This window comes from Corvus cornix, chromosome 6 (genome assembly GCF_000738735.6).
Source record: "Corvus cornix cornix isolate S_Up_H32 chromosome 6, ASM73873v5, whole genome shotgun sequence".
Lineage (NCBI taxonomy): Eukaryota > Metazoa > Chordata > Aves > Passeriformes > Corvidae > Corvus > Corvus cornix.
Genome location: NC_046336.1, coordinates 14,684,426 through 14,709,246, shown reverse-complemented (window position 1 = coordinate 14,709,246; position 24,821 = coordinate 14,684,426). Strand labels below are relative to the sequence as shown.

The window sequence follows — 24,821 nt, the reverse complement described above, 5'->3', positions numbered from 1 at the left end:
TGCTGACAAAAGTGTGAGTTAGAGCTCTAATATTTGTATACAGTCTCAGTGGGAAAGAAATGTGCATGGAAAGCACAGTGGGGGAAAGCTGGAAGTGAGGACAAAGCAAAGGAACCAATCCAAGAAAAAGGACAGATGAAAATGAGGAAAAACAAATTGAAAAACATTAGTTAAAAATCTGAATTGCTGACAGTGCAAATTACATCTGATGATATTTACTGAACGGAACTGGAGAAAAAGAGCGTGATCTGAACCGCTCCAATGGCCAGCTCTGCCAAAAAGGGAGGTGCCAGCACACCAACGCCAGTTTCTGTGTTGCAAAATTTGCTGGCAGTAATGAAACATTTGGTGTAGAAGGTCACAGACGGCACCACGTGCCAAGGAAGTCAAGAATGAATACAGAACTGAGGCCAAGCTTCAGTTTTAATAAAAGCTGTGCCTGGCTCCAATTTCAATGCAATATCAAGAAAATACAGATGCCAACATGTATTAAACACAGCAGAATAAGGTAAGTCTCTTGGGCTTGGGACAAGAAAGCTTTGTATCACATTCATTTATCACTCACTGCAGAAAAAGCAGAGCTTTTGTTTGTGTAATAGCTTCTAATTTCCACCAGCTTCATAATGCTGGCATGGCAAGACATATTCCACACCATTTTATCAGTCCCTTTCGCTCTCATACATGCTTTTCAGACAAGAATATCAAGCAGTGGTTTTGTTTTGGTTGGTTTGTTATTTTTTTTTTCTTCCCAGCATCTTATAGTTAAATTATGGGGTTATATTTCTTTTGTAATGCTAAGTGCTACACCGAAATGGTAGCCACTAACCAAAGAGCAAGATTTCTGATATGTATGCTGTTTTACTTAAAGCTACAAATTCTGTACTGCGTTTTACTCCTGCAAACTTCTGTAAGGCCATCAAAGGAGATAAGCAGAAGTAGTACACAGGATTTACCATAAGTTAGAAGGACAGTGAGCCCAGGCTGTCACAGTCCACTGCTACTGCTGCTTCAGTTACCTGGGTTAGTTTACCTCAGAGAGGTACTCCAGATACACAAAATAGAAGATAAAAGTCAGTTCAAATATGCCAAGATGAGCTACAATCATAGCTTTGGATGAGTCTCTGAGACTCACTTGGATTCTATAACTTATCTGCTTTATTTACTTAAAATAATTTACAGCTACATAGAAACTAAGAAAGGCTGAGCTGGGGAAAGTGCAATTAAAATCTAGTCAGTTTTGGCAAATCCAAGTAATATAGGTTCCACCCAGCACTCTGCAGGTGGATGACATTTCCAGCCATGACAAAGTTACTTAACCTGTCTTTGTCCACAGGAGTTTCCTCCAGATTCATACGGCCCAGTAAAACTAAATTACCCTTTTTGCACCGGTTCTAGGTACTGATGTGCCTTGTGAGGGAGCAGTGGAAAAACCCTTTCTTATTTACTGATAGCAGTGATTTACTTGATAGGAAAGTAGAGGCAGTGAGAAACAGAGGTAACAGGTTTCACTTATTTAATAATTGGTTTCATTTCTTTAATAGAAATGTCAAATATTATAACATTTGAATTTGTAAAATGGTAACAGTTACTTGAAAGATTTCCACAATATGAAATTCAAGGTTTTGTTCCAGTCAAACAATTTTAAAAATTGCATTGTCTTGCACTGGCATAGAAATTTAGAAGAATAGGTAAATAGTTTTCTCATCACTGATTTCTTTCTTATCAAATAAAACTTCTGCAAGTTTTCAATTTCTTATTTTCAAATTGCCCCAGAACTCTACTTCAGAAGATGAGGAGCATTTGATTACTTGCCATATGCTGAAACTTGAAGACCATGACATATTGACAGCTATGGTATTGGAAGAGTCATTGACACAAATTCATTCCTGGCACCAGTCAGAACCCACTGTTAGAAAGCTAATTTTGATTACTCAAATTACTCTTATGGCAAGTGAACTGGCTGGCTCATGGCTTTGCATACTCATTACAGCTCGCAGTTAATAAAAATGGCTGAGCAGTGGAAAAGTAAAGCACCCAGCTCTACAAAACACAGGTTTGGGCTGGAATGGACCTTTGAATGTCTTCTTGTCCAACTGCCCCCAAAATGAGCAGGGACATCCTCAACTCCCCAGGTTTGCTCAGAGCCCTATCCAACTTGACCTTCAATGTCTCCAGGAGTGTGTGCATCCACCACATCTCTGGGTAGCCCATTGCCAGTGTCTCACCACCTTCATTGTAAAAAACTTCTTCCTTATATTTAACCTAAATAGATCCTCTTTTAGTTTAAAAACCATTACTCCTAATTCTCTTGCTACAGAGCCTACTAAAAAGTCTGTCCCCATTTTTCTGAAAAACCCTCCCTAGGTACTGAAAGGATGCACTGAGGTCTTGGAGCCTTCACCTCTACAGCTGAGCAACCACAGCCTTTCCTCACAGAAAAGGTGTTCCATGCCTCCAAACATCTTTGCAGCTCTCCTCTAGACCCACTCCAACAGGTCCAACAGGTATAATCAAATATACTGATTAGCTTTATCTAACTGGGAAGTGCAGTGGTAACACTCATCTTTCCAAACATTAAACCTTTTTTATTTTCATGTCATAACTGCACACTCAGAGAGTGGCAGGAAGGTCCCAAGAGTGTCTGTGATTGCCCCTAATTGCCCAGAGTCCAGTAGGCTGCATGACTACTCATCTATGCCAGAAAGTATTAAAAAAAAAAAAAAAAGTTCATAAAAGAAATGCTGAACGAGCAACAGTTCTGTTGAAGTATTAAATTTTTCCATTCCAAACTCCTTTCAGCCCAGCTGACAGTGTCAGAAGCTCTCAACAGCCATTTTTATACAAACATTAAAGAAAGTGCTGAATGATGAAATGTGCTATAAAAATGTGAAATGCCACTATGGTATACTCCACTTAATTAAAAGAGAGTTTGTTAGGATGGAAGCTTTATAGGGAATTTTCCTATGAGAACAATTAAGATTAATTACAGAAAACTCTAATGAATGTCATTATTGGACAATATTAACATAGGTTTGTTAAAAAGCTTATATAATTTTAGCTAGAGACCACCAGTATTTAAAATTTAACCCTAGTGTTTTAATCTACATGCTACCATATTATAAATAAAGACTATATCTTCAGGGATACTCCATGGGTTGTAGTCAAGGCTGTTTGTTTTACCATTGTTTTGTTCATGAGCAACTGGCTTTTGGATATGGCCAGCTAAGTGTTCAAGGGCAGAAGTCTGAAGATTAAAAAGGCCTCATTTCACTGCTATTTTCACTCCACCTTGGCTAAATTTTTCTTCAGCTATTTTGCATGCATTTTGGAAGAACAGTCAAAGACAATGCAGAAAACAAGACACAAGCGTACATTAAAAACTTCTAATGCAGTATATAAGAGTAAGCTCTTATGTAAGTAAGTATATAAGAGAAAAACAAATTGGGTACATTTAGAGCATCTAAATCAGCAAAATTTCAGGGATGAAAATTTCTGTTAAACTGGATTTTCATCTGTGAGCACAGATGCAAGAAAATATGTAGTAGTAAAATTTCATGCTCAAACAAACATTTTAATATTTCTGCTATTTCACATTTATGAGATTTAACTGTTATTAATTTTTTGTCCCGTATCTTGCAGCAGTGCTCTAAACTGCCACTAAAGAGATTAGATAATGTTTAATAGTAAATGTAGGGCAACATATTCCTTCTTCCCCCATTTTGAGACTGATCATATTAGATGAGAAATTCAGAATTTGGAGCCAAAAGGTCCCATTGTTCATTTCATACTACCAAATGATAGTATGGAAACCAGTTTTGATATACAAATGGCCACTTAGCTCTGGCATAAAATGAATCTACCCCATCTATCTTTGAAAGAGCCAAAATACACAGTTATATTATCTGATTTATATACATTCTGTTATTATGCATATTTTTTTATTAAAGAAAATCATGAATTGCTAACATTGTAAAACAAAAGTAATGAGAAGAGGATTTAAATACTGCTAATTGTATCACTATCCATATCTTGAAAAACCTAATCCTGTGAAAGGTTTTTAGTGTGACTATTCCTATTTCAACATAATTAGACCTATTCATGTGATTAGGCACTCCCTGAAGAATTAGAGCTGAAGTCTTGATCCTGCATATTCTGGAAGACAATGCTCTGCATGAATGCAGCAAGCTACCTGTGGACTGCCAAGAAACTGCAGGACTGAAATCTAAATCTGGATAATTAATCCATCATTCTTCATGCTTGAGGTTTTGAGTTTAGTCAGTTACCATATACTGAAAACTCTCACAGTTCAATATTTACACTGAGTTAATGGAGTAAGAATGACTTGTAAATTAAGAAAGAAATGGTTGAAACAATAATCTCAAGCCTGTCCCCAAGTTTAAGTAACAAATGAGACCAAAAAAATGTTTTGTGTACACTGAGAAAAAGAAATGAAGATACTCCTTTTAATTTTAAGCCAGTATTTTTTCTTGCAATATATTTTACAGAGAAAAGAAAACTTTTAAGAAAAACCTATGTGCAAATATATATATTTGTCATTTTAAGACTTGAATGGCAATGTAGATATTTAATTTTTGGCACCACATAAAAAAAGAAATTTCAAATCTCACTTCTCAACCAACATCCCTAACACATGATAGTTGACAGTATTCTTAAAGACTCTCACAGATAGAGGCTGAATGCATTAAGTTGATTTCAGCTTAAATTTAAATGTCGAAAAAGTTCTTTCAAAAACAAAATTCCCCAGTATCTGGGTTTTTTTACTTTTTCAGCATTTAAAAAGTACATCTTTCTTTCAAAGCTCTTACTATTGGACAGTGAATACTGACTTACTCTGCTAGGAGTGATGGGGAAACAATGTGCAATTACATTAGGTAAAATTATAAAGACATTTCAACGAATGCAACATTTAAAACAACACTATTCCATCATTGCTGAAAAAGCATTTAAAGCCACACTGTGTTTTAAGAATCTATGTTGAGGAAAAAGAAAGCTTCTTCAAAAAAATGAAAGTACTTTATAGAGGAAGTATAGAAAACAAAATGTTCTCTTTTTTTCCCCAATGGTATTACTCTAATTGATTTAAAATGCCTTGAATGTGTTGAATTTTTTTGCATTTTAGGTAAGACTGCAAAAAAGAAAAAATTACTTATCAAAATAGACTACGGAGCTGCATGTGGCCTGGGAGAAATATGCCCTAATGCTCTCCTGATATTTAAGTATGAGAAATGCAGATTAGAAAATGTGACAGTCGGTAGGTAACGATGAAAGTACTTCCTACCTTTGTATTTAAGAAACTGAATCTAAAAATTGACAAGGAATCTCTAAGAACACAAGTAGAACGAATGCATAAAGAATATAAATGTGCTTTCTTCTTTTCTTTTGCTTTGCACAAGTTTCAGTGTGAACAGGTACTGAGCATCAGAGCAAAAATTGCCTACATTTTAGCCTGACTCTGCTCCTTTGGGGCAACAGATACTCTGATTCTCAATGAAGTGAGGCAAACTACGACAGACAAGGTGCTAGTTAAGTACAAACAATTCCCTAACAACTATATCTCCTCCCTTCCAATAAATTATTCATGTTTTCTATGAAACATTTAAAGAATTTTATTGCAGAATACAGAAGTCAGAAAAGGATTTATCTCCTCGATTTCTACTCCTTCCTTTTAAGTGTCCCTCCTAAGTAGGGAGTCTATCACACCCCAAACCCCACATTTCAATAATATTTTATGAGTCAGAACTTGCTAATTTCACTCATGAGTTAACACTTTAAACTAAGGTAGTTTACAGAGTTCAGAGACTGAGTAATAATTCAAACACTGTTGGACACTCACAACTTGTAGCTGTTATCTTCTTTTCTCATCTCTATTTCCAGTAGGAAGGATTTTTATTCTACTGCAGTGTTAACACTTTTCTCAGTAGACAGCCCCCTGAGGCATGGCAGAAGCCTCACCATACAGATCCTACACAGACAAAACTCCAGTTCTATTTTGAGTGCTCACTCCTTGCCATCCCCAGTGAAAGTCCTAACTGACTATTAAAGCTTTTAGTAAATTATGAACCAACCCAAAGAACTTCTCACTGAAAGTTCAATGTAAATGCTTACAATTCTATGGGTCATAGCCAACAGATGCACCACCCATGGACAGAAAACATGTTTTGGCATAATACATACTTTCAAAATAATTTACTGTAATAACCCCTGTGTGAAATGCCCTGCAGTTGATTGTCATGAATGTGAAGCATACAGAGCAACAAGAGAATTCAAACCAAGCTTCTGGATACTGAAGCTCTGGGTACTCCACCTCTGAAAAACAGGCTCCTGCGACTCGGGAAGCACCCTACCCTCACTTATGGGAGATGAGATGGTACCTAAAACCAGATACTATCTCACCCATGTTAGTACAAGAAAGGAAAACAACTTGGCTGAGATATTTTGTCTTGTAATTTGCCGTTACTCTGTGCTTTGCAAGTTCTGTTTCTACCATGTTTTTCCCTGAGACTGTGTCTTAAATGAATCTATCTAACATTTGTGCTTATAACTATTTCCTTTACCTCTGAAGTTTCTTTGCTGAGGGTGGTATAAGGAGAACATGTATTAATACTAGCTTTGCGAATTGTCTCCATTTGCCCTTGCTGGTTGTAGTTATTGCAACAGCATGGGTTTTTCCAGAGATGTGCAGAGTACAGGTAAAGAAATAATGCTGTATCTTAGAATTTCTTGTAACTCTTTTCCTACAGTCCCGTGTTGAAGCAGCTCAACATGGAAGGTTTTCTCCCAATCTTTATAACACAGATAATAAGGAAGTGGGAAACAGAAACATTTGATGCAGATGCATAATAAAGAGAGAAGCAATCGATTTGTTTCTTCCAAGGAAAAGAGCTGTGCACAGCTTTACATCAACACAGGAAAAGGGCAAACATGGTTTTGGGGGATTGCATTTAGCCAGTATCTCATAAGGGGTCAGACGCAAAGGGCCAGAGCGAGCTCTGCTAACATGGCCTGAGAGCCATCCAGGATTGTTTAAGATTGCTTTATGGGGCTTTCTGGCAGACTGCCTCACAGCACGGCTCAGAAAGGTAAGGACAACTACAGGAAAGGTAAGGACAAGTACTGGAAAGGTGTCATGCAGCAGAACAAGCTTGCTTGGAAGTGCTGTGATGCAATGATGTGAATGTATGCATAGCAAACCATCTGGTTGAGTAGTGCAAAATTACTTGAAAACAGTTTTCTTCTCCACATTTAGATTTCCTGAGAACTGACAAAATACTACCTCAAGTTCTTTGAACCTTTCTGCTTTATAGGTCCATGTAACAATATCGTGACCAAGATTAGGAGAGTAGACTACAGAAACCTGAAAAGTTACTGACACCAAAAAAGAAAAAAAATTTTACTAACTGCATGAAAAAATGAATAATGATAAAGAATAAAAATGTAATTTATTATGTAGTAATGCAATAAATTAAGTAAAAAAAATAGATTCCTCAATATCCTTTTATATTTTCTTTTCAAGCAATTTCTTTTTAAATTAAAAGAAGGGAATAAGATGCTCTCAATTACTTATTTATAAACATTAGTATAGCATATGTATATTCAAAAACCGAGATTTTAATTTGTAGGAGATCTGCATGAGGAACAGCATTCTGTCCCAGGAGAATTAGATAATTTTCTTTGTGGTATAAATAAATAATAAATAACAAATGTCTTAAAGCACTATATAAAATGATTTTTATACTTTCACTTTTTAAATAGTTTTTGGTAATATTTAGCAAATATTTTCAGCATTTTAGTCAAAACACTTAACTGAATATTATTGATGTTATGTCAACAACTTTCTAACTTTTAAATAAAATCTAATTGGGGCAAAGAAGAAAGTCAGCACTTTCCCAAATACCTGTTTTGATGAGTCAACGCTTTCTAACAGAAAAACACTCCATCAGAGTTATTTGTCAATTGTAATTTGCAGAACAACTGAACTTTTACTTCTTCATGCTGTTCAGTAACATCAATACAGTTTTGAGACTGAGAAGCTAAATTCTCGTATCTCATTCATCAGTATAAATAATCAAATCCCAGCCTTAAGAACAATCTTTCATAATCCCCTTAAGACAAAAACCCATACAGGTCTCTCCTGAGTGAAGAATTTGGCCTAGAGAATCCATCTCTGCTGATGATGTGTGCCAGGGAAAATCGCAGACTCCTATCAGACCTCAGGTGGAATTTATAGCACTTGTATTCAGGAAAATGTAATTTTCCTCCTAAAAATTGAGTAACTTGTATTTGGAGCCACGGAGAAGGAGTAACAAGGCACTGCACAAAGCCAATTTCACAACCATTTTTCAGAAGGATGCTCTGTCCATACCATTATGAATTCATCACAGTCCCTCCTCATTAAGGCAGAAGACAAGGGCAAAACTATCCTTTGTCATCAAACTAGCTTTTCAGCCTTATTTCCAACATTGTGAAGAATTGCTTTCTAACCAAACATTTCTGACAGTTGGAGAATTTTGTTAAAGAAGATTTAAGTAGCTCTTAAAAGCTGTTAGTGAAATATGCAAGCAGAACCCTGGGAATTTTAAAACTGTGCAGTTACTTAGCTCCTAAAAACCCCTAAAGCAGGTTTTTAACTGTTTCCAACAGGCAACTTACTACTTTGGCTATCGTGACTTAGCAGATGCATGAGAAATGCTTGCCAGGAATAAATTCAAAAAATGGGGTTTTTCTCACTTCAACATATAAAATAAATCTAGAAAGCTGATGGCAAACTGCTCCCTGTAGCTGTTCAGAATCCACATAATTTGACTTTTTGGTTCATTCCCTAACTCTCCTGCAAAAATCTTTTCCCATTTCTCTCCTATTGTTATTTTTTTGGCCTTCTTTCTTCTTTTTTTTTGCTCCTCTTGTGACTGCGACACCTCATGACATCTTTTAGCATGTAGAAGGAAGATCAGTTACTATAAATAGAATTGTCTGACAGTATGGATGGTGTTCAAATGAAGGAGTTTTTAATTTTTAAGTCACTCAATATTTTCTTTAAGATATGTTTAATTTATTCAGCCCTGTGCATATTTCAACACTTATTATTTACAAATCACTCTCAATAGCTAGTATTATTTTGGTGCCAGACAGACTTCTATTATGCCTAAGCTCAAATTAACTTACAGAAAATGAAATTGGTAAATGTTCTGGGCACTGTGAGCTACCCAGCAGATACTCTGAGCTCCATGAAATACCTGGCAGACATGGCAGAGCTGGTGGCAGGCTCAGCAATTATAACCACTGTAAAACTCTCTGTGGATATTGGAAGCAATTTCAAGCTACTGGAAGTCATTACAACCCTTGTCAAGTGTTCTATGGACATTGTAAATAGGAGTGAGAACTAGATGGGCATTATAACTTCTGTATCAAAGGTGTGATAGGGAGTCCTATTAGGAATTATATTACGAAATTCTGAGAAATTGATTTCATTTCCTCTGTAAAATTCAGAGATTTATATTCACTTGTTACCTGGAAATACCAATTAACAGTCCTTAATCACTCTTCTGATCATTCCAGCACTTTTACAAGAAGTACTTTTCCTGCTGGGAAATGGATCACTACGAAGATGCCCATGCTGGCTCTCTATAAAATGGGACCTTGATATTTGAAGAGTATTGCAGAATTTAAAATGTTTGGTAACACAGGCTACTGGAAATGTCTCATCTTTCGCTCACAAGAGCTCATTCCAGATTTGCTTCCAGACACCTATCTCTGTTTCCTTAACAATTCACCTGATGGACCATCCATAGGTAGTATTCACATCCTTTCACATCTCTTCCAACTTATAAACATACGTATTTGTTGCTAAAACCAATTCTCTATATATCATTCCAGTCAACTTCTGATCTCCCTTCTGCTATGAATGTTTTTGTTAGCGACACACATCATTCTTCTTGTGGTTATTAAGAGAAACGTGTGACTCTCCTTTTGTTTGCAAAAGACATTAGCAAAGTCACAGTCTCAGCCATTTTCCGTCATTCAAGCATGTCAAAGATTCAAAGATTCTGCAATTAATCAACTATGTGTGAAATTAGACTTTTGATTCTGCAACCCACCGGCATCATCTCAAGCAGCGATCTTTTCTCTGCAGTATGATACTTTCAAAAATCTCTGGTTTAGTCTGCTCATTGCTAGACAATGCTCAGTGTAAAATGAGTTTTCTGTACTCATTCATATTTTTTTTGCTTTCTCCCTTACACTATATCCTTCATGTTTGTTATGGTGCAAAATCTCCAAAAAACGTTTCACTTCTAGATCTTCAAATACAGAATTCACCTAACTGAAGCTCACTGGAAGAATTCTATTCACCCCCAGGAAGCAGTGCTAAAATGTATACTTACAGGTTGATAAAAATAAAAAATACAAGAATAACGTTTGACATTGATGTCACACTGTCAGATATATAACTTGAATGAAACATTCTATAAATTCCTGTAGGAATCCTCAGTTTCATGAAGTATACAATGTAGAACTAGCATCATAGTTAAATGTTTTATGTCATAATTGCATATAACTGAATACATTGCAGGACAGTGGTGTTCTTGACATATGAAATAAGAAATTTCTATTTTTTTTCCATTCTCTTTCATTCTTAGGTGTATCTTCTGTGTCACATACCTGTCAGATTCATTAATTTTTTTTTTTTTTTTTTTTTGCATCATGTCTATTTTTTTAATATTTTCTCTGGATTCCACTTCAATTTGTAGTGCTAAACGAGAGTACAACTCACCACATATCAGCTGGTTTTCCTTCAGGTTATAAAGTGACAGTCCATGTAAAGCACTGGGGTAAGCACAAACTGTTTCCTCCGCTATTCGGACTGAAGCATTTCTGGCCCATTGCAAGACCCATTTTAGGTTACAGTCACAAATGAGTGAATCAGTGTTGAAATGTCTACAAAGGCAAAGAATGACCATAATTGGTACACATGCAGTCTTCATGAATATACTTTCTTCTGCTAGATTCAAATTATCTAATTCCAAAGAGAATTCTAGATAGATGCACAACTATGGATGTATGAATACAAAGATATTCTGAGACAGCCACTACACATTGTCCCACTGTTAATAACTTTCCTAATATTATGCAAAAATTCTGGATTTGGTTACAGAGCAGCATCACTGACTACTGAAATAATTCTGAGTCTGTGTTATTGCAGAAAATCATACTATAACATACTTCCAATGACTAAAAACCCCTCTAAGTAGAAACATTCAGTATACACTTTTAAATCTCAGGCAGGTACAATTAATATCAATAAATGGGAATTTTTATTGTAATTGCAAGAAAAATATTTAACATTACTGGTTTTGTGCAATTAGAGGCACAATATGATGTAATGCAGGAAAGCATGGAAAGGTATAGGATAATAAAATATAAAGAAAATAAAAGGGATGCTAGTCAGGAGAGCTAGACTGGGCTAGTCAGGAATGGGGTTGAGTTGTCAGTGCCAGCCATTTCCCTGAACAGGTAAAGATGGCAGCTCATCAGCAGTGAGCCAGACATGGATAAAAAAATAATGCAGATTTTATTTCTGGAATGCATCTCTAGTAACAATCCTGTTTGAATTCATATTCAGCTCTGCTATGTTTATTCTAATGCCTTTCTGAAGTATTTCAGATTTACAAACAAAAGGAATGATACTCACAGGGCTTTCAGAGCTAGCAGCTCAGAAAAAAGTCCATTCATGAGACTTGAAAAAATATTCCCTGATAAATTCCTGGGGGGAAAAAAAGCAATTTACCATTGGTTATAACAAATACGAGAAGAAAAGAAAATTGTTACAGAGTATAATTTTCCCAATGCTAATTAAGAAGTTTTGCTTTCTTGACAAGAGTAAAAACATATTTATATTTGCTACATTGCTTTTTGGTCTTAGTAAGTTACAGCAATTTTTTACATCAAATCACACACTTTTACTTGTTTTATTTTCACAGCAGATATACATACACATAAAGAGGAACACTTCTACATATTTAAAAGAAAGGAATTTGTGAAGAGAATATTCTAGAATGTGAGTGAAAATATTAATAAAATAATTAGTCAGTGAGACCTATGTTGTATTTTTATTGTATACATAGAATGTCACTTCAAGTTAAAGAAACAAAAACAGTGTCTTAATTTAGTAATGTTCCAAAGAATTCAAGTAATTCCTTGAAATAGTAATGAGTTTTCAAAGTGACTACACAAATACTTTTATTACAAAGGACTTTAAACACACCAATTTTTCCCATCCTTAAATTAAGGACATTTCCATTTTAATTACTGCTCTACTATTTCTTGTCTTGATGGCTGAATGGCTCAGGCTGAGTACTTGCAAATAGAGGCAATTCGCTTTCACACACTTTAACAGTACTTCTCTGCCAGTGCCTTAGTAGTACAAAAATTAAATGATTAATTGTAAAGTAATAATGTCTTTTTCTATATCCATAAACTTAAAAATTAGTGCATATCCAAGAAAAATGTTTCAGAGCATTTAACTGCCTACTTTTGAAATATTGATATATGTTCCTTTCTGCCCAGTGCCTGAAGACTACGTTTGAATTCAAGGTTGGTTACAAAAACTCAGTTATCAGGAAAATGTCAGAGCTCTTCACTGGAGATATGTTGTAGATATAGGGGGAAAAAAAAGTAGCCTGGCAAAGCAAATGGTTTTATTACTTTTTCCTTAAAAAAGATGTTGTCAATGTACTCAAGAAAGAAGAGAAAATGTTGCTAATTGTATTATAAATTAGTTTAAGACACTCTTGAAGCAATAACTAATCTCATTTTTGCATACAACTGAACACTTCAAAATTTCTTAGTAGTTTAAAGCAAAATTCTGGTAATAGAGTATAAAAATAAACTGAATCAGCAACATAAAGTGAAATTATTAAGTGACGATGAGATGTGTTGATATAACTGAACTGATTTTTAAGATTTTATTTAACAGTGCACCTTTATACAGTTGTGGTGCAAAGCTCTTGGAAGAATTCTCAAGTACCTAAGTGTGGATATGTCCAAAAGTGGAAATGAATGTTTGCTTGTAGATACATATTTCTCCACCTTTAATATTTTGGATTTGTCAATGGGGAACTAAAAATAATGAGCATTTCACAGACTCATTTAACCTCTTTAGTTAAAATTAGATGGACCTACCCATGTGTTCTTTGGACGTAAGGCCTGACAAGGCACGTGCTGAAGCAGCTCAGTCAACTGAGACATTAAAAAGACTAAAGAAACTGGTAACACTGAAATTTACACTGAAGTAAATCAGAAGTGGTTTCGTAATATGAAAGAAGTTACAGCAGCATAAACTTACTGACAGAGGACAGTCAGTAAGTCCTGAACTGAAGGATGGGGAAAGCAATCTGCCCAGTCCTGTCCTTTGCCTTGCCCTGCTGCAGTACAGAAAGTTTTCCAATCTGATGCAAATCCCAGCCTCTCCCTTAAACAGCTTGCCAGGCTTCATATGGCAAAACAAACAGATCACTGAGGCTAAAGTTTGGTAATTCCATTTGGACCAAAGGAAAGCTTTATGTCTAGTCAATATTTTAGGAAATGGGGACAAACTATAAGTCATTTGCACAGTGTACACAGCGGGGTTCAGCAGATGTACCTAAGCACCTGCCAGAGGTGCCCATTTGGTGGGTACTGCACCCATGAGCTTTTATGTCCTATCAAATTCACCAAGATATCTAGCCAGAACTTACCTACACTGCGCTAACCTAAACATTCCTGACTTGCACTCCATTTACAGAAGATTGTAGAATTCCTATAGCAGTCCTTTTTACCAAGTGCTGGAATAATTGAGTTCCTGACAGTGACATCAGCAGAAGGCCAGCTACTCAACTTTTCATATTCTTCTGGCAATGACCTGGTTTGAAGTTTCCATATCACTACTCATAATTAGCAGACTGGGATCATCTTCACAGGGCTGTGTAAGTCAAAAAGCAACACATTTCTATGTCCAAGAAACATAATTACAATATTTGGATATCTAACAGTGGAAATAGATTGTTCTTTAACAAAAATTTCAGAAATCTTCTCAAATCACTCAACTCATGTATTTCTGAGCTGATGCAGCACTCTGTAAATACCTGGTTCTTTAGTGCACATAATTTACATAATATATTATAATATTTTCAAATGTATAGTGTTGTGAAATTCCTCCATTTCAGATATCCTAAAAGCCCACTTTAGCTTGATTTAAAAGGACATCTGTTCTAAAAACATCTGTAACACTTAGTTTGCAAACATTTGAAACGTAACAAATTAATGCACTCCAAAGCTGATAGCACTTACTATGCCATTAACTCACTCCATTAACAGAAGGCTGGGCTTCCAGTTTTATCAGAGGTAAAACATTTCAGTCTTACTTATAAAGTCCTACACACAGTTTTTTCATACACCAATACTTGTGCTTTTAGAGAAATTAATAAAGCATTTTTGCCAAAAGTTTTAACATAAATGACAAATGCCACAAAACAGTCAAAAAGAGTTACGTGTGTCAAAGTATCATTTGAGGCAGAATATAGATAGAAGCAGAAGTATATGAATATGAAGAATGCTTCCCTCTTAAGAGCAGCATTAAAAAGCAAATTTGAATGCAGGTTGATCTGTGCAAAAAAAAAAAGTGGGATAAGAGGTTTAAAAAAACGACAACAAATACAGAGAGGGCAGGTTACATTGAGTATTTTCTTATTTGCTGAAATGTTGCTGAAATGGGGTCTGTTTGAATTGTGTTAGTGTATTTTTATTTGATTTCTGGCACCATACAAAATGATCAGTTGGTGCAGTGACATCAAGAAAGTCACACAAGAATTTGCAGTAGAATATTAACACAAAGCTAACTGCTGCTGATGATTCAGAGGCAGGATGAAGAGTAAATCAGATACAGTTTAATCAAACAATTGGAAGCAATGATAAAGTTCGGGTTTGAACTTCCAAAGGGAAGACCCAGCAGTAGCTGCTTCTTAGAACAGATTTCAGGCCGCAACGTTTTGAAACCTGAAAAGCTGAATTATGAGGGACTAAATAAATGTAGTCTGGTACATCAGCACAGGGGCACCGTCCCAGTATTCACAGCTCTTAATATTTAGACTAAATATAAACAGAATTAATGTAGATAGCAGCTCTATTACCTAGCAGAAATATATTTGCATACATAATTCTGGAACAAAGCACTGAAACATTGGGTCCAAAGGAGATTTGGAAGATTTGTTGCATTCAATTATGTCACTCCTAGTTAGAATACATGCACCTCATCACAGCATAAACACAGCCAAAAGGTAATATATAAGTCAAAAGAGGTAAAATAGTATCTTAGAAGACGTAATAAATCTACTCTCATAGAGAGGCACTGCCAGCTGCATCTCTCATATGACATGAAAGCATTTTGAAATCATTTGACAGAGTAAAAAACCATCAAATCCAAAAAGGTGTAAAAATTAAATCAATCTCAAGGGACATAATCACAAGTCACTGGCTGCAGTAATTTCAGAGGCTGTATGAAATTTTAGGTTTCATTAGTAACTTTGAATTCAATTTCTGTTCCCTGACATACATGCCCTGACTGCAATGGAGTAAAAGTCTTCTCTACATTGTCAAGAGAACTTACAATTTTTTGTGGTTTCTGTACGTCTGCATGTTTAAAAAAACAATACAAGATGATACTTTTAATTCATTTTTTTCTTAATTCAAGAATTCCGTAGCTTGTCCTGTTCTAAAATAGACAGCACAAAACCACCAAGCCCTCTGAAGAGTGTCTGCATTACCCCTGAAAGCCCAGGCAGCCCTCATCCTTTTAGTGAAGTATTTGAACATACCTTTACCCTACTCAGTTTAGATTTACGCATCACATCACTGGGCCAAACCACACTGTGTCAGTTTGGGCCCAGAGCTGATTTTTCAGCTCTAACTCCATCTTTTTTCAAATTGAATTAGATTTACAAGATTGAGTGAAACACACTGTGTTATTTTGTTTCACCTGGTATTTGTGCTTGTAAGCAGTACAAGAAAATCCCATATTTTTATTTCACAGAAGGCACATGAAAAGATTTATGTCCTCTGCTCCTTCCAGTGGACTCACGGCTCTCCCTACTGGTTTTGATAACAGCCTGCAGAGATGCTTCTGCACTTCATCTCTGCTAACATAACACGGGAGAGCTCTAATTACCAAATCAACAACTCCATAAATCAACATATACGTTGGATCTTTATATTGCTCCTTGAGTAAATAGCTACGAAACCAGTTCCATGTTTAAGAACTTGTCATCTTTTCCTTGTTACAAACACTGATGTTCTGCTAAGTAAATGCTTCTCCATAACCTTCCCAGAGAACAGCTTTCTCATACCCCTCAAATGGCAAGTAAACACAATTCAGAGGTATCAGCAGCAACAGAAAGGTGACCTGTTGTCTTTTAAACATGTTTAAAAAGTATGATTCTTCATGAACTTCCAAGGGGAACAAAGCTACAGAGTGTTAGAAAAGTACCAGGCAGCATGAGCCTGCACTCCACTAACAATGACCAGTTCTTACAGCAGAGACAAATTGAGATCCCAGTTAAAATAATTGCTATCAGCATTATGACATTATACAAGATTTCTGAGATCGAGGAACATGTGATACTCTGAATGGCAGGGGACAGTTCCTCTTGACTGCGATTGTGGCTGTATTTCTTCACAAAATAATCACTGACCCAACAAGAGCAGTGGTACTCTTGACTTTGGTTTGGTAAAGAGGACAATCCCTGCAAGGCAGCTGTAGCTTTTGACATAGCAGTCATGAACTGATTCATGTGAGATGAAAGGAAAATGTAGACTAAACTATTAATAAGCCTCTGATTTCCAAAGGACAGACTTTTGAAATACTGCTACTACTACTAAAACAAATGAAGTAATTAATAAAGCACTAGGCCACACAGACTAGAATGCAGGATGGATCTATTTATTAGGTCAGTGGTAGGAAGGCAATTTAAAAGCCAAATAAGAAAAATGGAAGATAGACTAAATGGATTAACAACCAAATCTTAAATCTTGAAAAAAATACTTCAAATTTTTAAAAGATAAAATAACTAGAGAGATGATAACAGGAAAAGCTTAACAAAGTGACAGGAAGAACTTAAGTTAAAATTTGGAAAGTATGCTAAGACATGGTGCAAAAGATACTTCAACAATACTACTCTAATATACCTAAGAGATTAATAAAGAGTAGGTATTATACCAGCCTAAATATATCACATTACTATGATTTTCTCTTCTGTTCAGTCAGGTTGGTCATTTGGATTATATGTATTTATGGGAGAAGCACACACTAAATTCTGGAAAGTGTATTTCCCAAGACCACCTCCAGTATGACTACTGATCTGCAGAACTAGCTAAAATCAAAAGAATACCCAGGCAATTAGGGGCCTGCAAGATTAATTCCACTCATACAAAAACAGAAATATAAATGTTAATGATTTTCTCCTCTTTATGTAGCATCATGCTAGATGTGTATGAAAACCAAGAAATAATTTATCTTGTTTAGAGAATTAGTGATCTCTTTATATGATTACATAATACACCGTCTACAGCTGGATATTGATTTTTTACCAATTTCTGATTTGCCAACAATTTTTTTCCATTTTTTCTTTCTTTCAAAACTCGCTTATAAAATACCAAGAGGCCAGACTAAGAAGTCTCCAGTTACCAGAATAATAATTTTTTTCACTGATGCGTGGACATCACATCCACAAAAGCATGAAGAACCTGGTGTTAAGTGCATTTACTGTAAAACAGAGTAAGATAATGGACAAGATGGAAGGGAGGGGAATAAGACATTACTGATGCTCTGCAGCAATGGTCTTCTGAGTGACTGCATTTAGAGCTTTCAACAATGACTCTGCCTCACAGAATTAAGAGAATGTGAACATGAAATCTGGTAATAACAAAACCAAGATTTGGTCAATGTTAAGAGAACAATAAGAGATGAACCTTCTTAAAGATGAAAGGACTGGTAATTTCATTAAATAACATTATTCAAAGCAAAAAATGTTACTAGACTGTCACTTGGGAGCTACACTTAGGAAATGTCTAACTCAAATTTCTGCTATAAACTGGGGAAACAGAAGGAAAACAATACAGGAACCTATGGATCTACACCCACTTCAAAATGAAAGCTAGACCCACAAGAAAAGTGGATGCAAGAAAATAGTGTTAATGACTGTGTAGAGGGAACTGGTGAGTCTTTCCCTGATCCTCACAGCTCAGAAAAAATTTGCAAATGCTGGGACAGGTACTCAGGCTACCAGAAAGAGTAAGGATACGGCAAATCTGTACAAAAAGAAATGGTAAAGGTGTGGTTTGATCAGCCCAGTAACCACAGGCAGTCAGCCTGCACACTGTGACTTTTCCCAACATCTCCGGCATCGCTGAAGGATGTAGAGCTATACTGCCACATTCTTTCCTGGGCTTCAGAGAAAAGGGATAGTACAGCCAAACACTGTCACAGACCAACTGCTGTGCACTCACTGGGAATGAATTTCTGTTCTTTTCCACCAAATGACTGATGTTCTGTATTGAGCTTCTAATTCACTTTTAAGATGGGGGTCTTATAGATTTGCGAATGGAACTTTCAGATCTTTCTGAGAAAGCATGGATTTGAACAGTTTCTATTGAGTCTGTTCCTAGCATCTAGGAACACACTCCACTTAATAACGTGACTTCACCATTTTGAATTAAACTTACCTTCCAAGGCAATGTGGCTTTATAGTCACAGTCGTGTTCATTGTGCACAAAAAAGCAGACACAGAAACCCTCAATAGGTGAGTTGGGCTTGCCTGATTTGGCACTCATCATCTGAGATGAGTAGAAAGAGGGGCAGTGTGCACCTGTTCATCACATGCTCTCATGGCTCTTCCCATCGTCTGTTCCCATTTTTTTTCATCAGAGAAGACTTGGCATAGTTACTCTCATTAATGTGATCAGTAAGTGTGCCAATTTCAGCCTTTTACCTGGTGTTATCTTGACCTCATGGCATATCTTTCTAGAAAGATTTCCCTGTTTGTCCAAGGAAATGCTGTAACTGGCTGGAGAGGATGAAAATAAAGTATGAGATTTGTCACACACTATGGTGCAGTATAGGAATTTATTTCTCATTCAGGAATGAAGACAGATGTGAATGAAGATACAGAGCCCTCCTGGGCCCAGACAAATGTCCATTTAAACCAGGATTCTTCGTAAGAATTGTCTCTTTCCCAGCCAGGAAATTTGCAGCCAACTTACTTGAATTGTTTCTTAGACATGCAAACAGAAATGCATTCAAACAGAAACACCATGTTTTGCCTCTTTTTAATGTGAAAATGAAATTTAGTTCTGTGCAGTTCTGATAGATTTTACGATTGAAATAGAGAAAACGTATTTAAAATATCAATTCATCACAATCGAAGGCTCAGGAGAGGGGCCTTTTAGTAGAAAACTGAAAACTTTCATACAACGTAATTTTCTTGCCATCTATACTCAGGTCACTCATGTGACAGTTTAGATTTCTTCTGTTTAAAACAAAACTGGTGTTATACTCACAGTTTGTGAAGATTGTTAAGTCCAACAAACATTTCTGGTGTTAGGCAACCAATTCTGTTATTTGAAAGATCCCTGAAAAAAGCCAAAAATCCCATGAAACATTGAGTCTGTCTTATTTATATACATACCTATATAATCACACAAAGCATCTTAATTTTTAATACTTAAGGAGTCAGAGACAAATGAGAAATAAAACCTTTTCCCATAATGTAATGTAACCAAATTAAATAAACAACTTTTATATTAACATTATTGAGCAATATTCCACAAATCATACTGTGACTTCTAACTGCATTAAAATGGGATTTTATATATATGTAGCCAATAAAAGCAAAATAATATTACAAATATACAGATTTTCTTGATCTGAGTTATTAGCACCTGAGGTTTTTTTTACTTACGAAGAATATTATGCATTTTGTTCCATGCAATATTCAGCCAAAACTGAAATTTTTTTTACTGTTTACTAATGTTTCATCTCATTAACAGCATCCTTTCTTGCTGAAACCACAGAAACCAGAAGGCAATTAATTTTTGAGCTAGTGAGGTCAGTTTTGATAAGCACTTGGCAAGCTCTTTTAAGAGCAATACTGTGGTTTCCAAGAGCACAAACAGTAAAAGGCATTATATTCCATAACTTTTGCCTGCAGAAAGTGAAGAAATGTTTTCTGTATAAGCCATACATGCAATACAGTGTACAAGATGCTTACAGGAAGGAGACAAAGACAGGTTTAAACAATTATATTGTGGTAAAAACATGAATAATGCTCCTTGGTAGATTCTGAATTAGAGTTTGATTTTTATGTATTAGGTTTTCAACCTTGACCCAAATTTTCCTTCTTACCAAGTACATTTTTTTTAAATAGTTGCAATTATCTAAGGATTTTAAGTGATCGTGCAGCCAAAAAAAAATGTTAAAATCAATCTGAATTTATTTTTTGTTTTAGAATTAGAGATAGTTTTCTGATTCCTTTACTACACTGTGCAGATTCCATATTTTTCTACTGATACATGAGAAGACTAAAGCAATCAAATGGAAGACTAAAGGTTGCAGTTTGACAAATCCAGTTACTGCTTTCATGGGAACACATCCAATTAGCTGGAAAATGAAGGCAATCTCTTTGGAGTTCACTAGGAAGTTGTCTTCTATCAGACAAAGAATATATTGTTGTGCAAGTATATGATGAAATATCACATTAGAATGAAAGTATTACTTAAATGCTTGTCAAGAATATTAAGTAGGGAACAGCTGAGATAATAGTGAGGATACAATATAGTACAATAATTTCATATCAGCATTATTCTTTACATTCTCCTAATAAAAGCTACATAGGAAATCTAAAAATGCAGGTTTAAAACAAATACATATATATATGCATCTATATATCTATATATCTATATATTAGAAGACATAAAAAAGAACCTACCCAGAATTCTTGGTTGGGTAATGCTTTGCTTTTGTCTAGGCAAAGTTTGAACATGTATGGAAGAATTGCATCACAACGTGGGGCATAATTTGGGTAGCAAAACTAGATTTTGTCTATACTAATCAATACAAGTGCATATTTCTCTAAGCGTGGCACAGAGCAAAACAGTATTTTTACCAAAGTTTACTTCAATAAGTGTTATAAGAAGATATATGGCAGTGGCTGAAATCTCTGTATTGTAAAACATGTTTTCTAAAAAAAAATAGCAAAAAGAAAAGGCAACTCGCTACACTTTTTTCCAGATTAATACATGTTATATTAAACACAAATCAGTTCATGATGTACAAAGCTGGTGCTCCTTTTCAGGAGTAAGACATTTAACTTACTAATGCTGACTTGTAAAGTTGATGTTAGAGAAAATAACTCTCCTGTGTTGAATAACCTAATGCCATAATTTTAGTGCTTCACAAATTTTCAATTTCCATTAATTTTGGCTATACCCTTGAAATAATTCAGTTTGTCATTCAAATACAAGTGATAACAGTTCTCTAAATCATTCTCAGAAACCATTCTGACAGCCTGTGGCTTGCCTGTCTGACTTGCCATAGCCGTTTCTCTTGCAGTTGCCCACATTACATCATCTTCTGCTTTACTCAGCGTCATTTCTATTTTACACAGGAAATAAAAAGATGCGAATGTATAGTCTTAAAGTAATAACTGTCTTCAGTATTCAACAGGAGTTTACACTATTTATTCCTTTTGCTCTACTGTCTCATTCCCAAGTTGCACACTGAAGGAGGGAAGATATTTACTTGTTTACCATGGAACTACACAGATTTGTGCCAAATGTGGCAGTCCAGCAATTAAACAATTCTCTGTCTCCAGATTGTGCCCAGCGTTCCTTGTTCATATCAGCAACAGGGCTTTTGTGAGATTTGGCATGACAAAACTCAACACTGCCAGTTCTACTGTGCTGAAGAGTCTTTTCTTCTCTCTTTTCCAGTGCCTGATGAGTTCCTCTCCCTTGACTCATCTCTCCTGGCTGACCTAAAGGCTCCACCTGTGCAGTCTGTGGATGTGCAGCCCATGACTTGCACAGGTTTCCTGGTTTTCCCACAAGAGGTCAGAGTTGTGTTATTAGAGTGCGCAGCCAAAGCAACAATTAGCGCTCATTTTTATCATTGTACTGTGTACTGTCATCCCTGTACACAGAGCCAGCAAGAAAGCTTCAACCCTAAAGCTTTTATTTGTATTAAAAATGTGTATGCTACTCTAACTTCATCATTATTATGTAATTGGTTTTCTACCCAAACACACTAAACCTGAGGGGCTGGTGTTAGAAAACACAGCTACAGTATTATCAGAGATAGAAACATGGTGCAGTGCTCCCGGCACACAGCGGTTCGGGAATTTAACCACACAGCAGAAAAGCAGAGGAGCCGTCAATTTCTTTTTCTGTGGATTTGCATTCCTTCCCCTTCTCATCTAAATCTTCCCATCCCACTACAATAATCCCTGGTTTCTCATAGGTTTTCCCTTTAAACATAAGACAGCATACAAGATGGCTAGGAAAATGCCTGGCATGTGCTGATGGCCTAGTTAGTCAGTGCACGGACACTTGGAAGCTGTCACTTGGAAAATTATAATTAAAAAAGGGTTCATCTCACTTTTCCTTAGGCTGAGTACAACTAAGGAGGGTCTGTAGTCCTTGTTAGTTTAAAGAAAAATGCCCAGCTGTAGAATCCTTGTAACTTAGGTATTTTTACCCTGTAAAATGTAGTTTAAAAATCAGCCAGTGCTTCCAAAAGTATTACCAGAACATTTTTCCGAGAGAGGAATGCAAGAATGATGGACATGGAATACTCTGTGTAAGCTCTTGTTTCCTTAGAAAACCATGATGAAAATAAAAGATATCAAGCAGAGTCAAGGTGGGTGGTATGGAAAATGGTAGACGAATTCCACAGTATGATAAAGTTTCCTTTCTAATACTGTATTTTATAGATCTGACTTATGATAAAAGTAAAGTAGACCTTATGTAACAAAAAAACCCTAGTGTAGCACAAACCATTGTCCCCACACATCTAAGCTCCTTAGTGTTATTTCTGGTTAATGTCTACAGTGATATTATATCATCTGCTTAGTCATTAATTAGGCATGGTTTTTACCTTTGCAGGTGTACTTATTAGGACACTTATTGGAGAGCAAACTGATGATTTTAAATGGAGAAAGGTAAAAAAGAAAAGGAAATGGAAGAAAGAAGGGAAAGAAGAAGAAAAAGCATGGTAAATGTAAAAAGCAGAGTGTGTGATTTTCTGTTTTACAGGCAGTGCCCTTATTTGATTATTGCTTGGTGGCATGTTTGAGTTGCCCAAGGAAAGAAATGTCGATACAAACACAATTTTCAGAATAATTCAAATGGAATTAATACTTACAGGCGCTTCAGTTCTGAAAGTCCATAGAAGGCCCCTGGCTCAATTGTGCTGATCAAATTATTCTTCAGATCTCTAGAGAGGCATAATAGGAGGAGCGGTTAATTACCATTTTACCTACTTTACCACTGTTATACATGAGGAGTGTGAAATGCAATGCAATTCTAACCTTTATCTGTCTTAGCTAAAACTAAGGATTTCTTTTAAATAGTAGCATCAAAAACATTACATCATCTGCAGTTTATAAAAACATCTTTTTCCAAGATTAGATGCTTTAAAAAAATCCACTTGTTTTAATTCTTCTTCTCCTATTTATACTTTTCAAAACAAGCTTACCAGCCATTCTTGCCCCAGGAAAAAATGTTTTAATCAATGAGTCAATGAAATAATTAGTCAGCAAAGCAAGAGCCTTTTAGCTTGCTTATTCATTGTGCTGTGCACTTTACACTTAATAAATTTCTCATTTCCACCTAATGTAGGCGAAGCAGTTGGCATGTGAGACAGACAGGTCAGGTTTCTGTTCTGAAATACAGGCAGTTTCTCGTATTTGGCAGATCGGTGCTTCATTTTGCACTTGCTGACAAGCCAGAGGATTGGCTGTTTTACAGATAAAGAATATTTCACTGGCATTAGTAATCTGGTCTGCTCTTGACACAGCGCTTGGAGCCATGACACTGCTCTCAGCTCAGTCCCCACAGATTTACTACTGAACTGTCTCAAAGATTTTTGTGATGTGAACCCCAAACAAGTGCCTTCAGTGCAACTAGATAAGCAGGCCTAGGAGACAAATGCTGCAAATTCTTGCAGGCAGTATTCATCTTCTGACAATTTGCAATTCATGGGGAGCAACTGGTGCTCACTAGTTTCGGTGCTGTTTCTCGGGCTGGCCACTTCCAAGAATCACAGCACATACACTGCTCAGCTCTGCTGAAGTACAGATGGATCAACAGCCACAGGAATAATCTTATTTAAGACTTTTTATTTTACTGCAGATAAAGTGCACACTAGCTGAAAACTTGAGTCCACTACCTGTGATTGGCCTGAACAGGGCAAGATTATATCCCAAATGTTTATTTCACAGTAGGATATATTTTATTTTCCAAGTCAAAATCATAAATAAATATTTCTGTACTTTTCTAGTCATTTTTGCAGATCTCTTGAATACAGTTCCAAAAATTTGTGTCTCACACCCATTTCATTATAGCAATGACGTCAATGAGTGATTTGTCCCTAACTAAGTTCTGAGTTAGGACCCTTTAACAGTCAAGTTTAGCTTTCAGCTTGCCACATGCAACTCTAAAAGTCTTTAAGAAGTAGATTTATCTTTCTTTGTCTTAATTTCCTCAAGAAGTTGTGACCATTT

At 35.9% G+C, this 24,821-nt stretch overlaps 1 protein-coding gene and 1 long non-coding RNA gene across 2 annotated transcripts in view; one reads left to right on the top strand and one right to left on the bottom strand.

The window, feature by feature from the left end:
• LOC104696063 (adhesion G protein-coupled receptor A3) overlaps positions 1-24,821 on the bottom strand; it is a 263,063-nt gene that overhangs the window by 139,093 nt on the left and 99,149 nt on the right. Inside the window, exons 3-6 of the mRNA XM_039554100.1 lie at positions 23,462-23,533; positions 19,603-19,674; positions 11,708-11,779; positions 10,790-10,953 (exon numbers count right to left, since the gene is read on the bottom strand). Of these exons, the coding sequence (XP_039410034.1) occupies positions 10,790-10,953; positions 11,708-11,779; positions 19,603-19,674; positions 23,462-23,533 (380 nt within the window). The remainder of the gene's footprint in view (positions 1-10,789; positions 10,954-11,707; positions 11,780-19,602; positions 19,675-23,461; positions 23,534-24,821) is intronic.
• LOC109146404 lies at positions 400-23,523 on the top strand. Its single transcript, XR_002048392.2, has 4 exons — positions 400-508; positions 2,365-2,504; positions 22,033-22,151; positions 23,203-23,523. It is a non-coding gene; the product is annotated as an uncharacterized LOC109146404 (long non-coding RNA).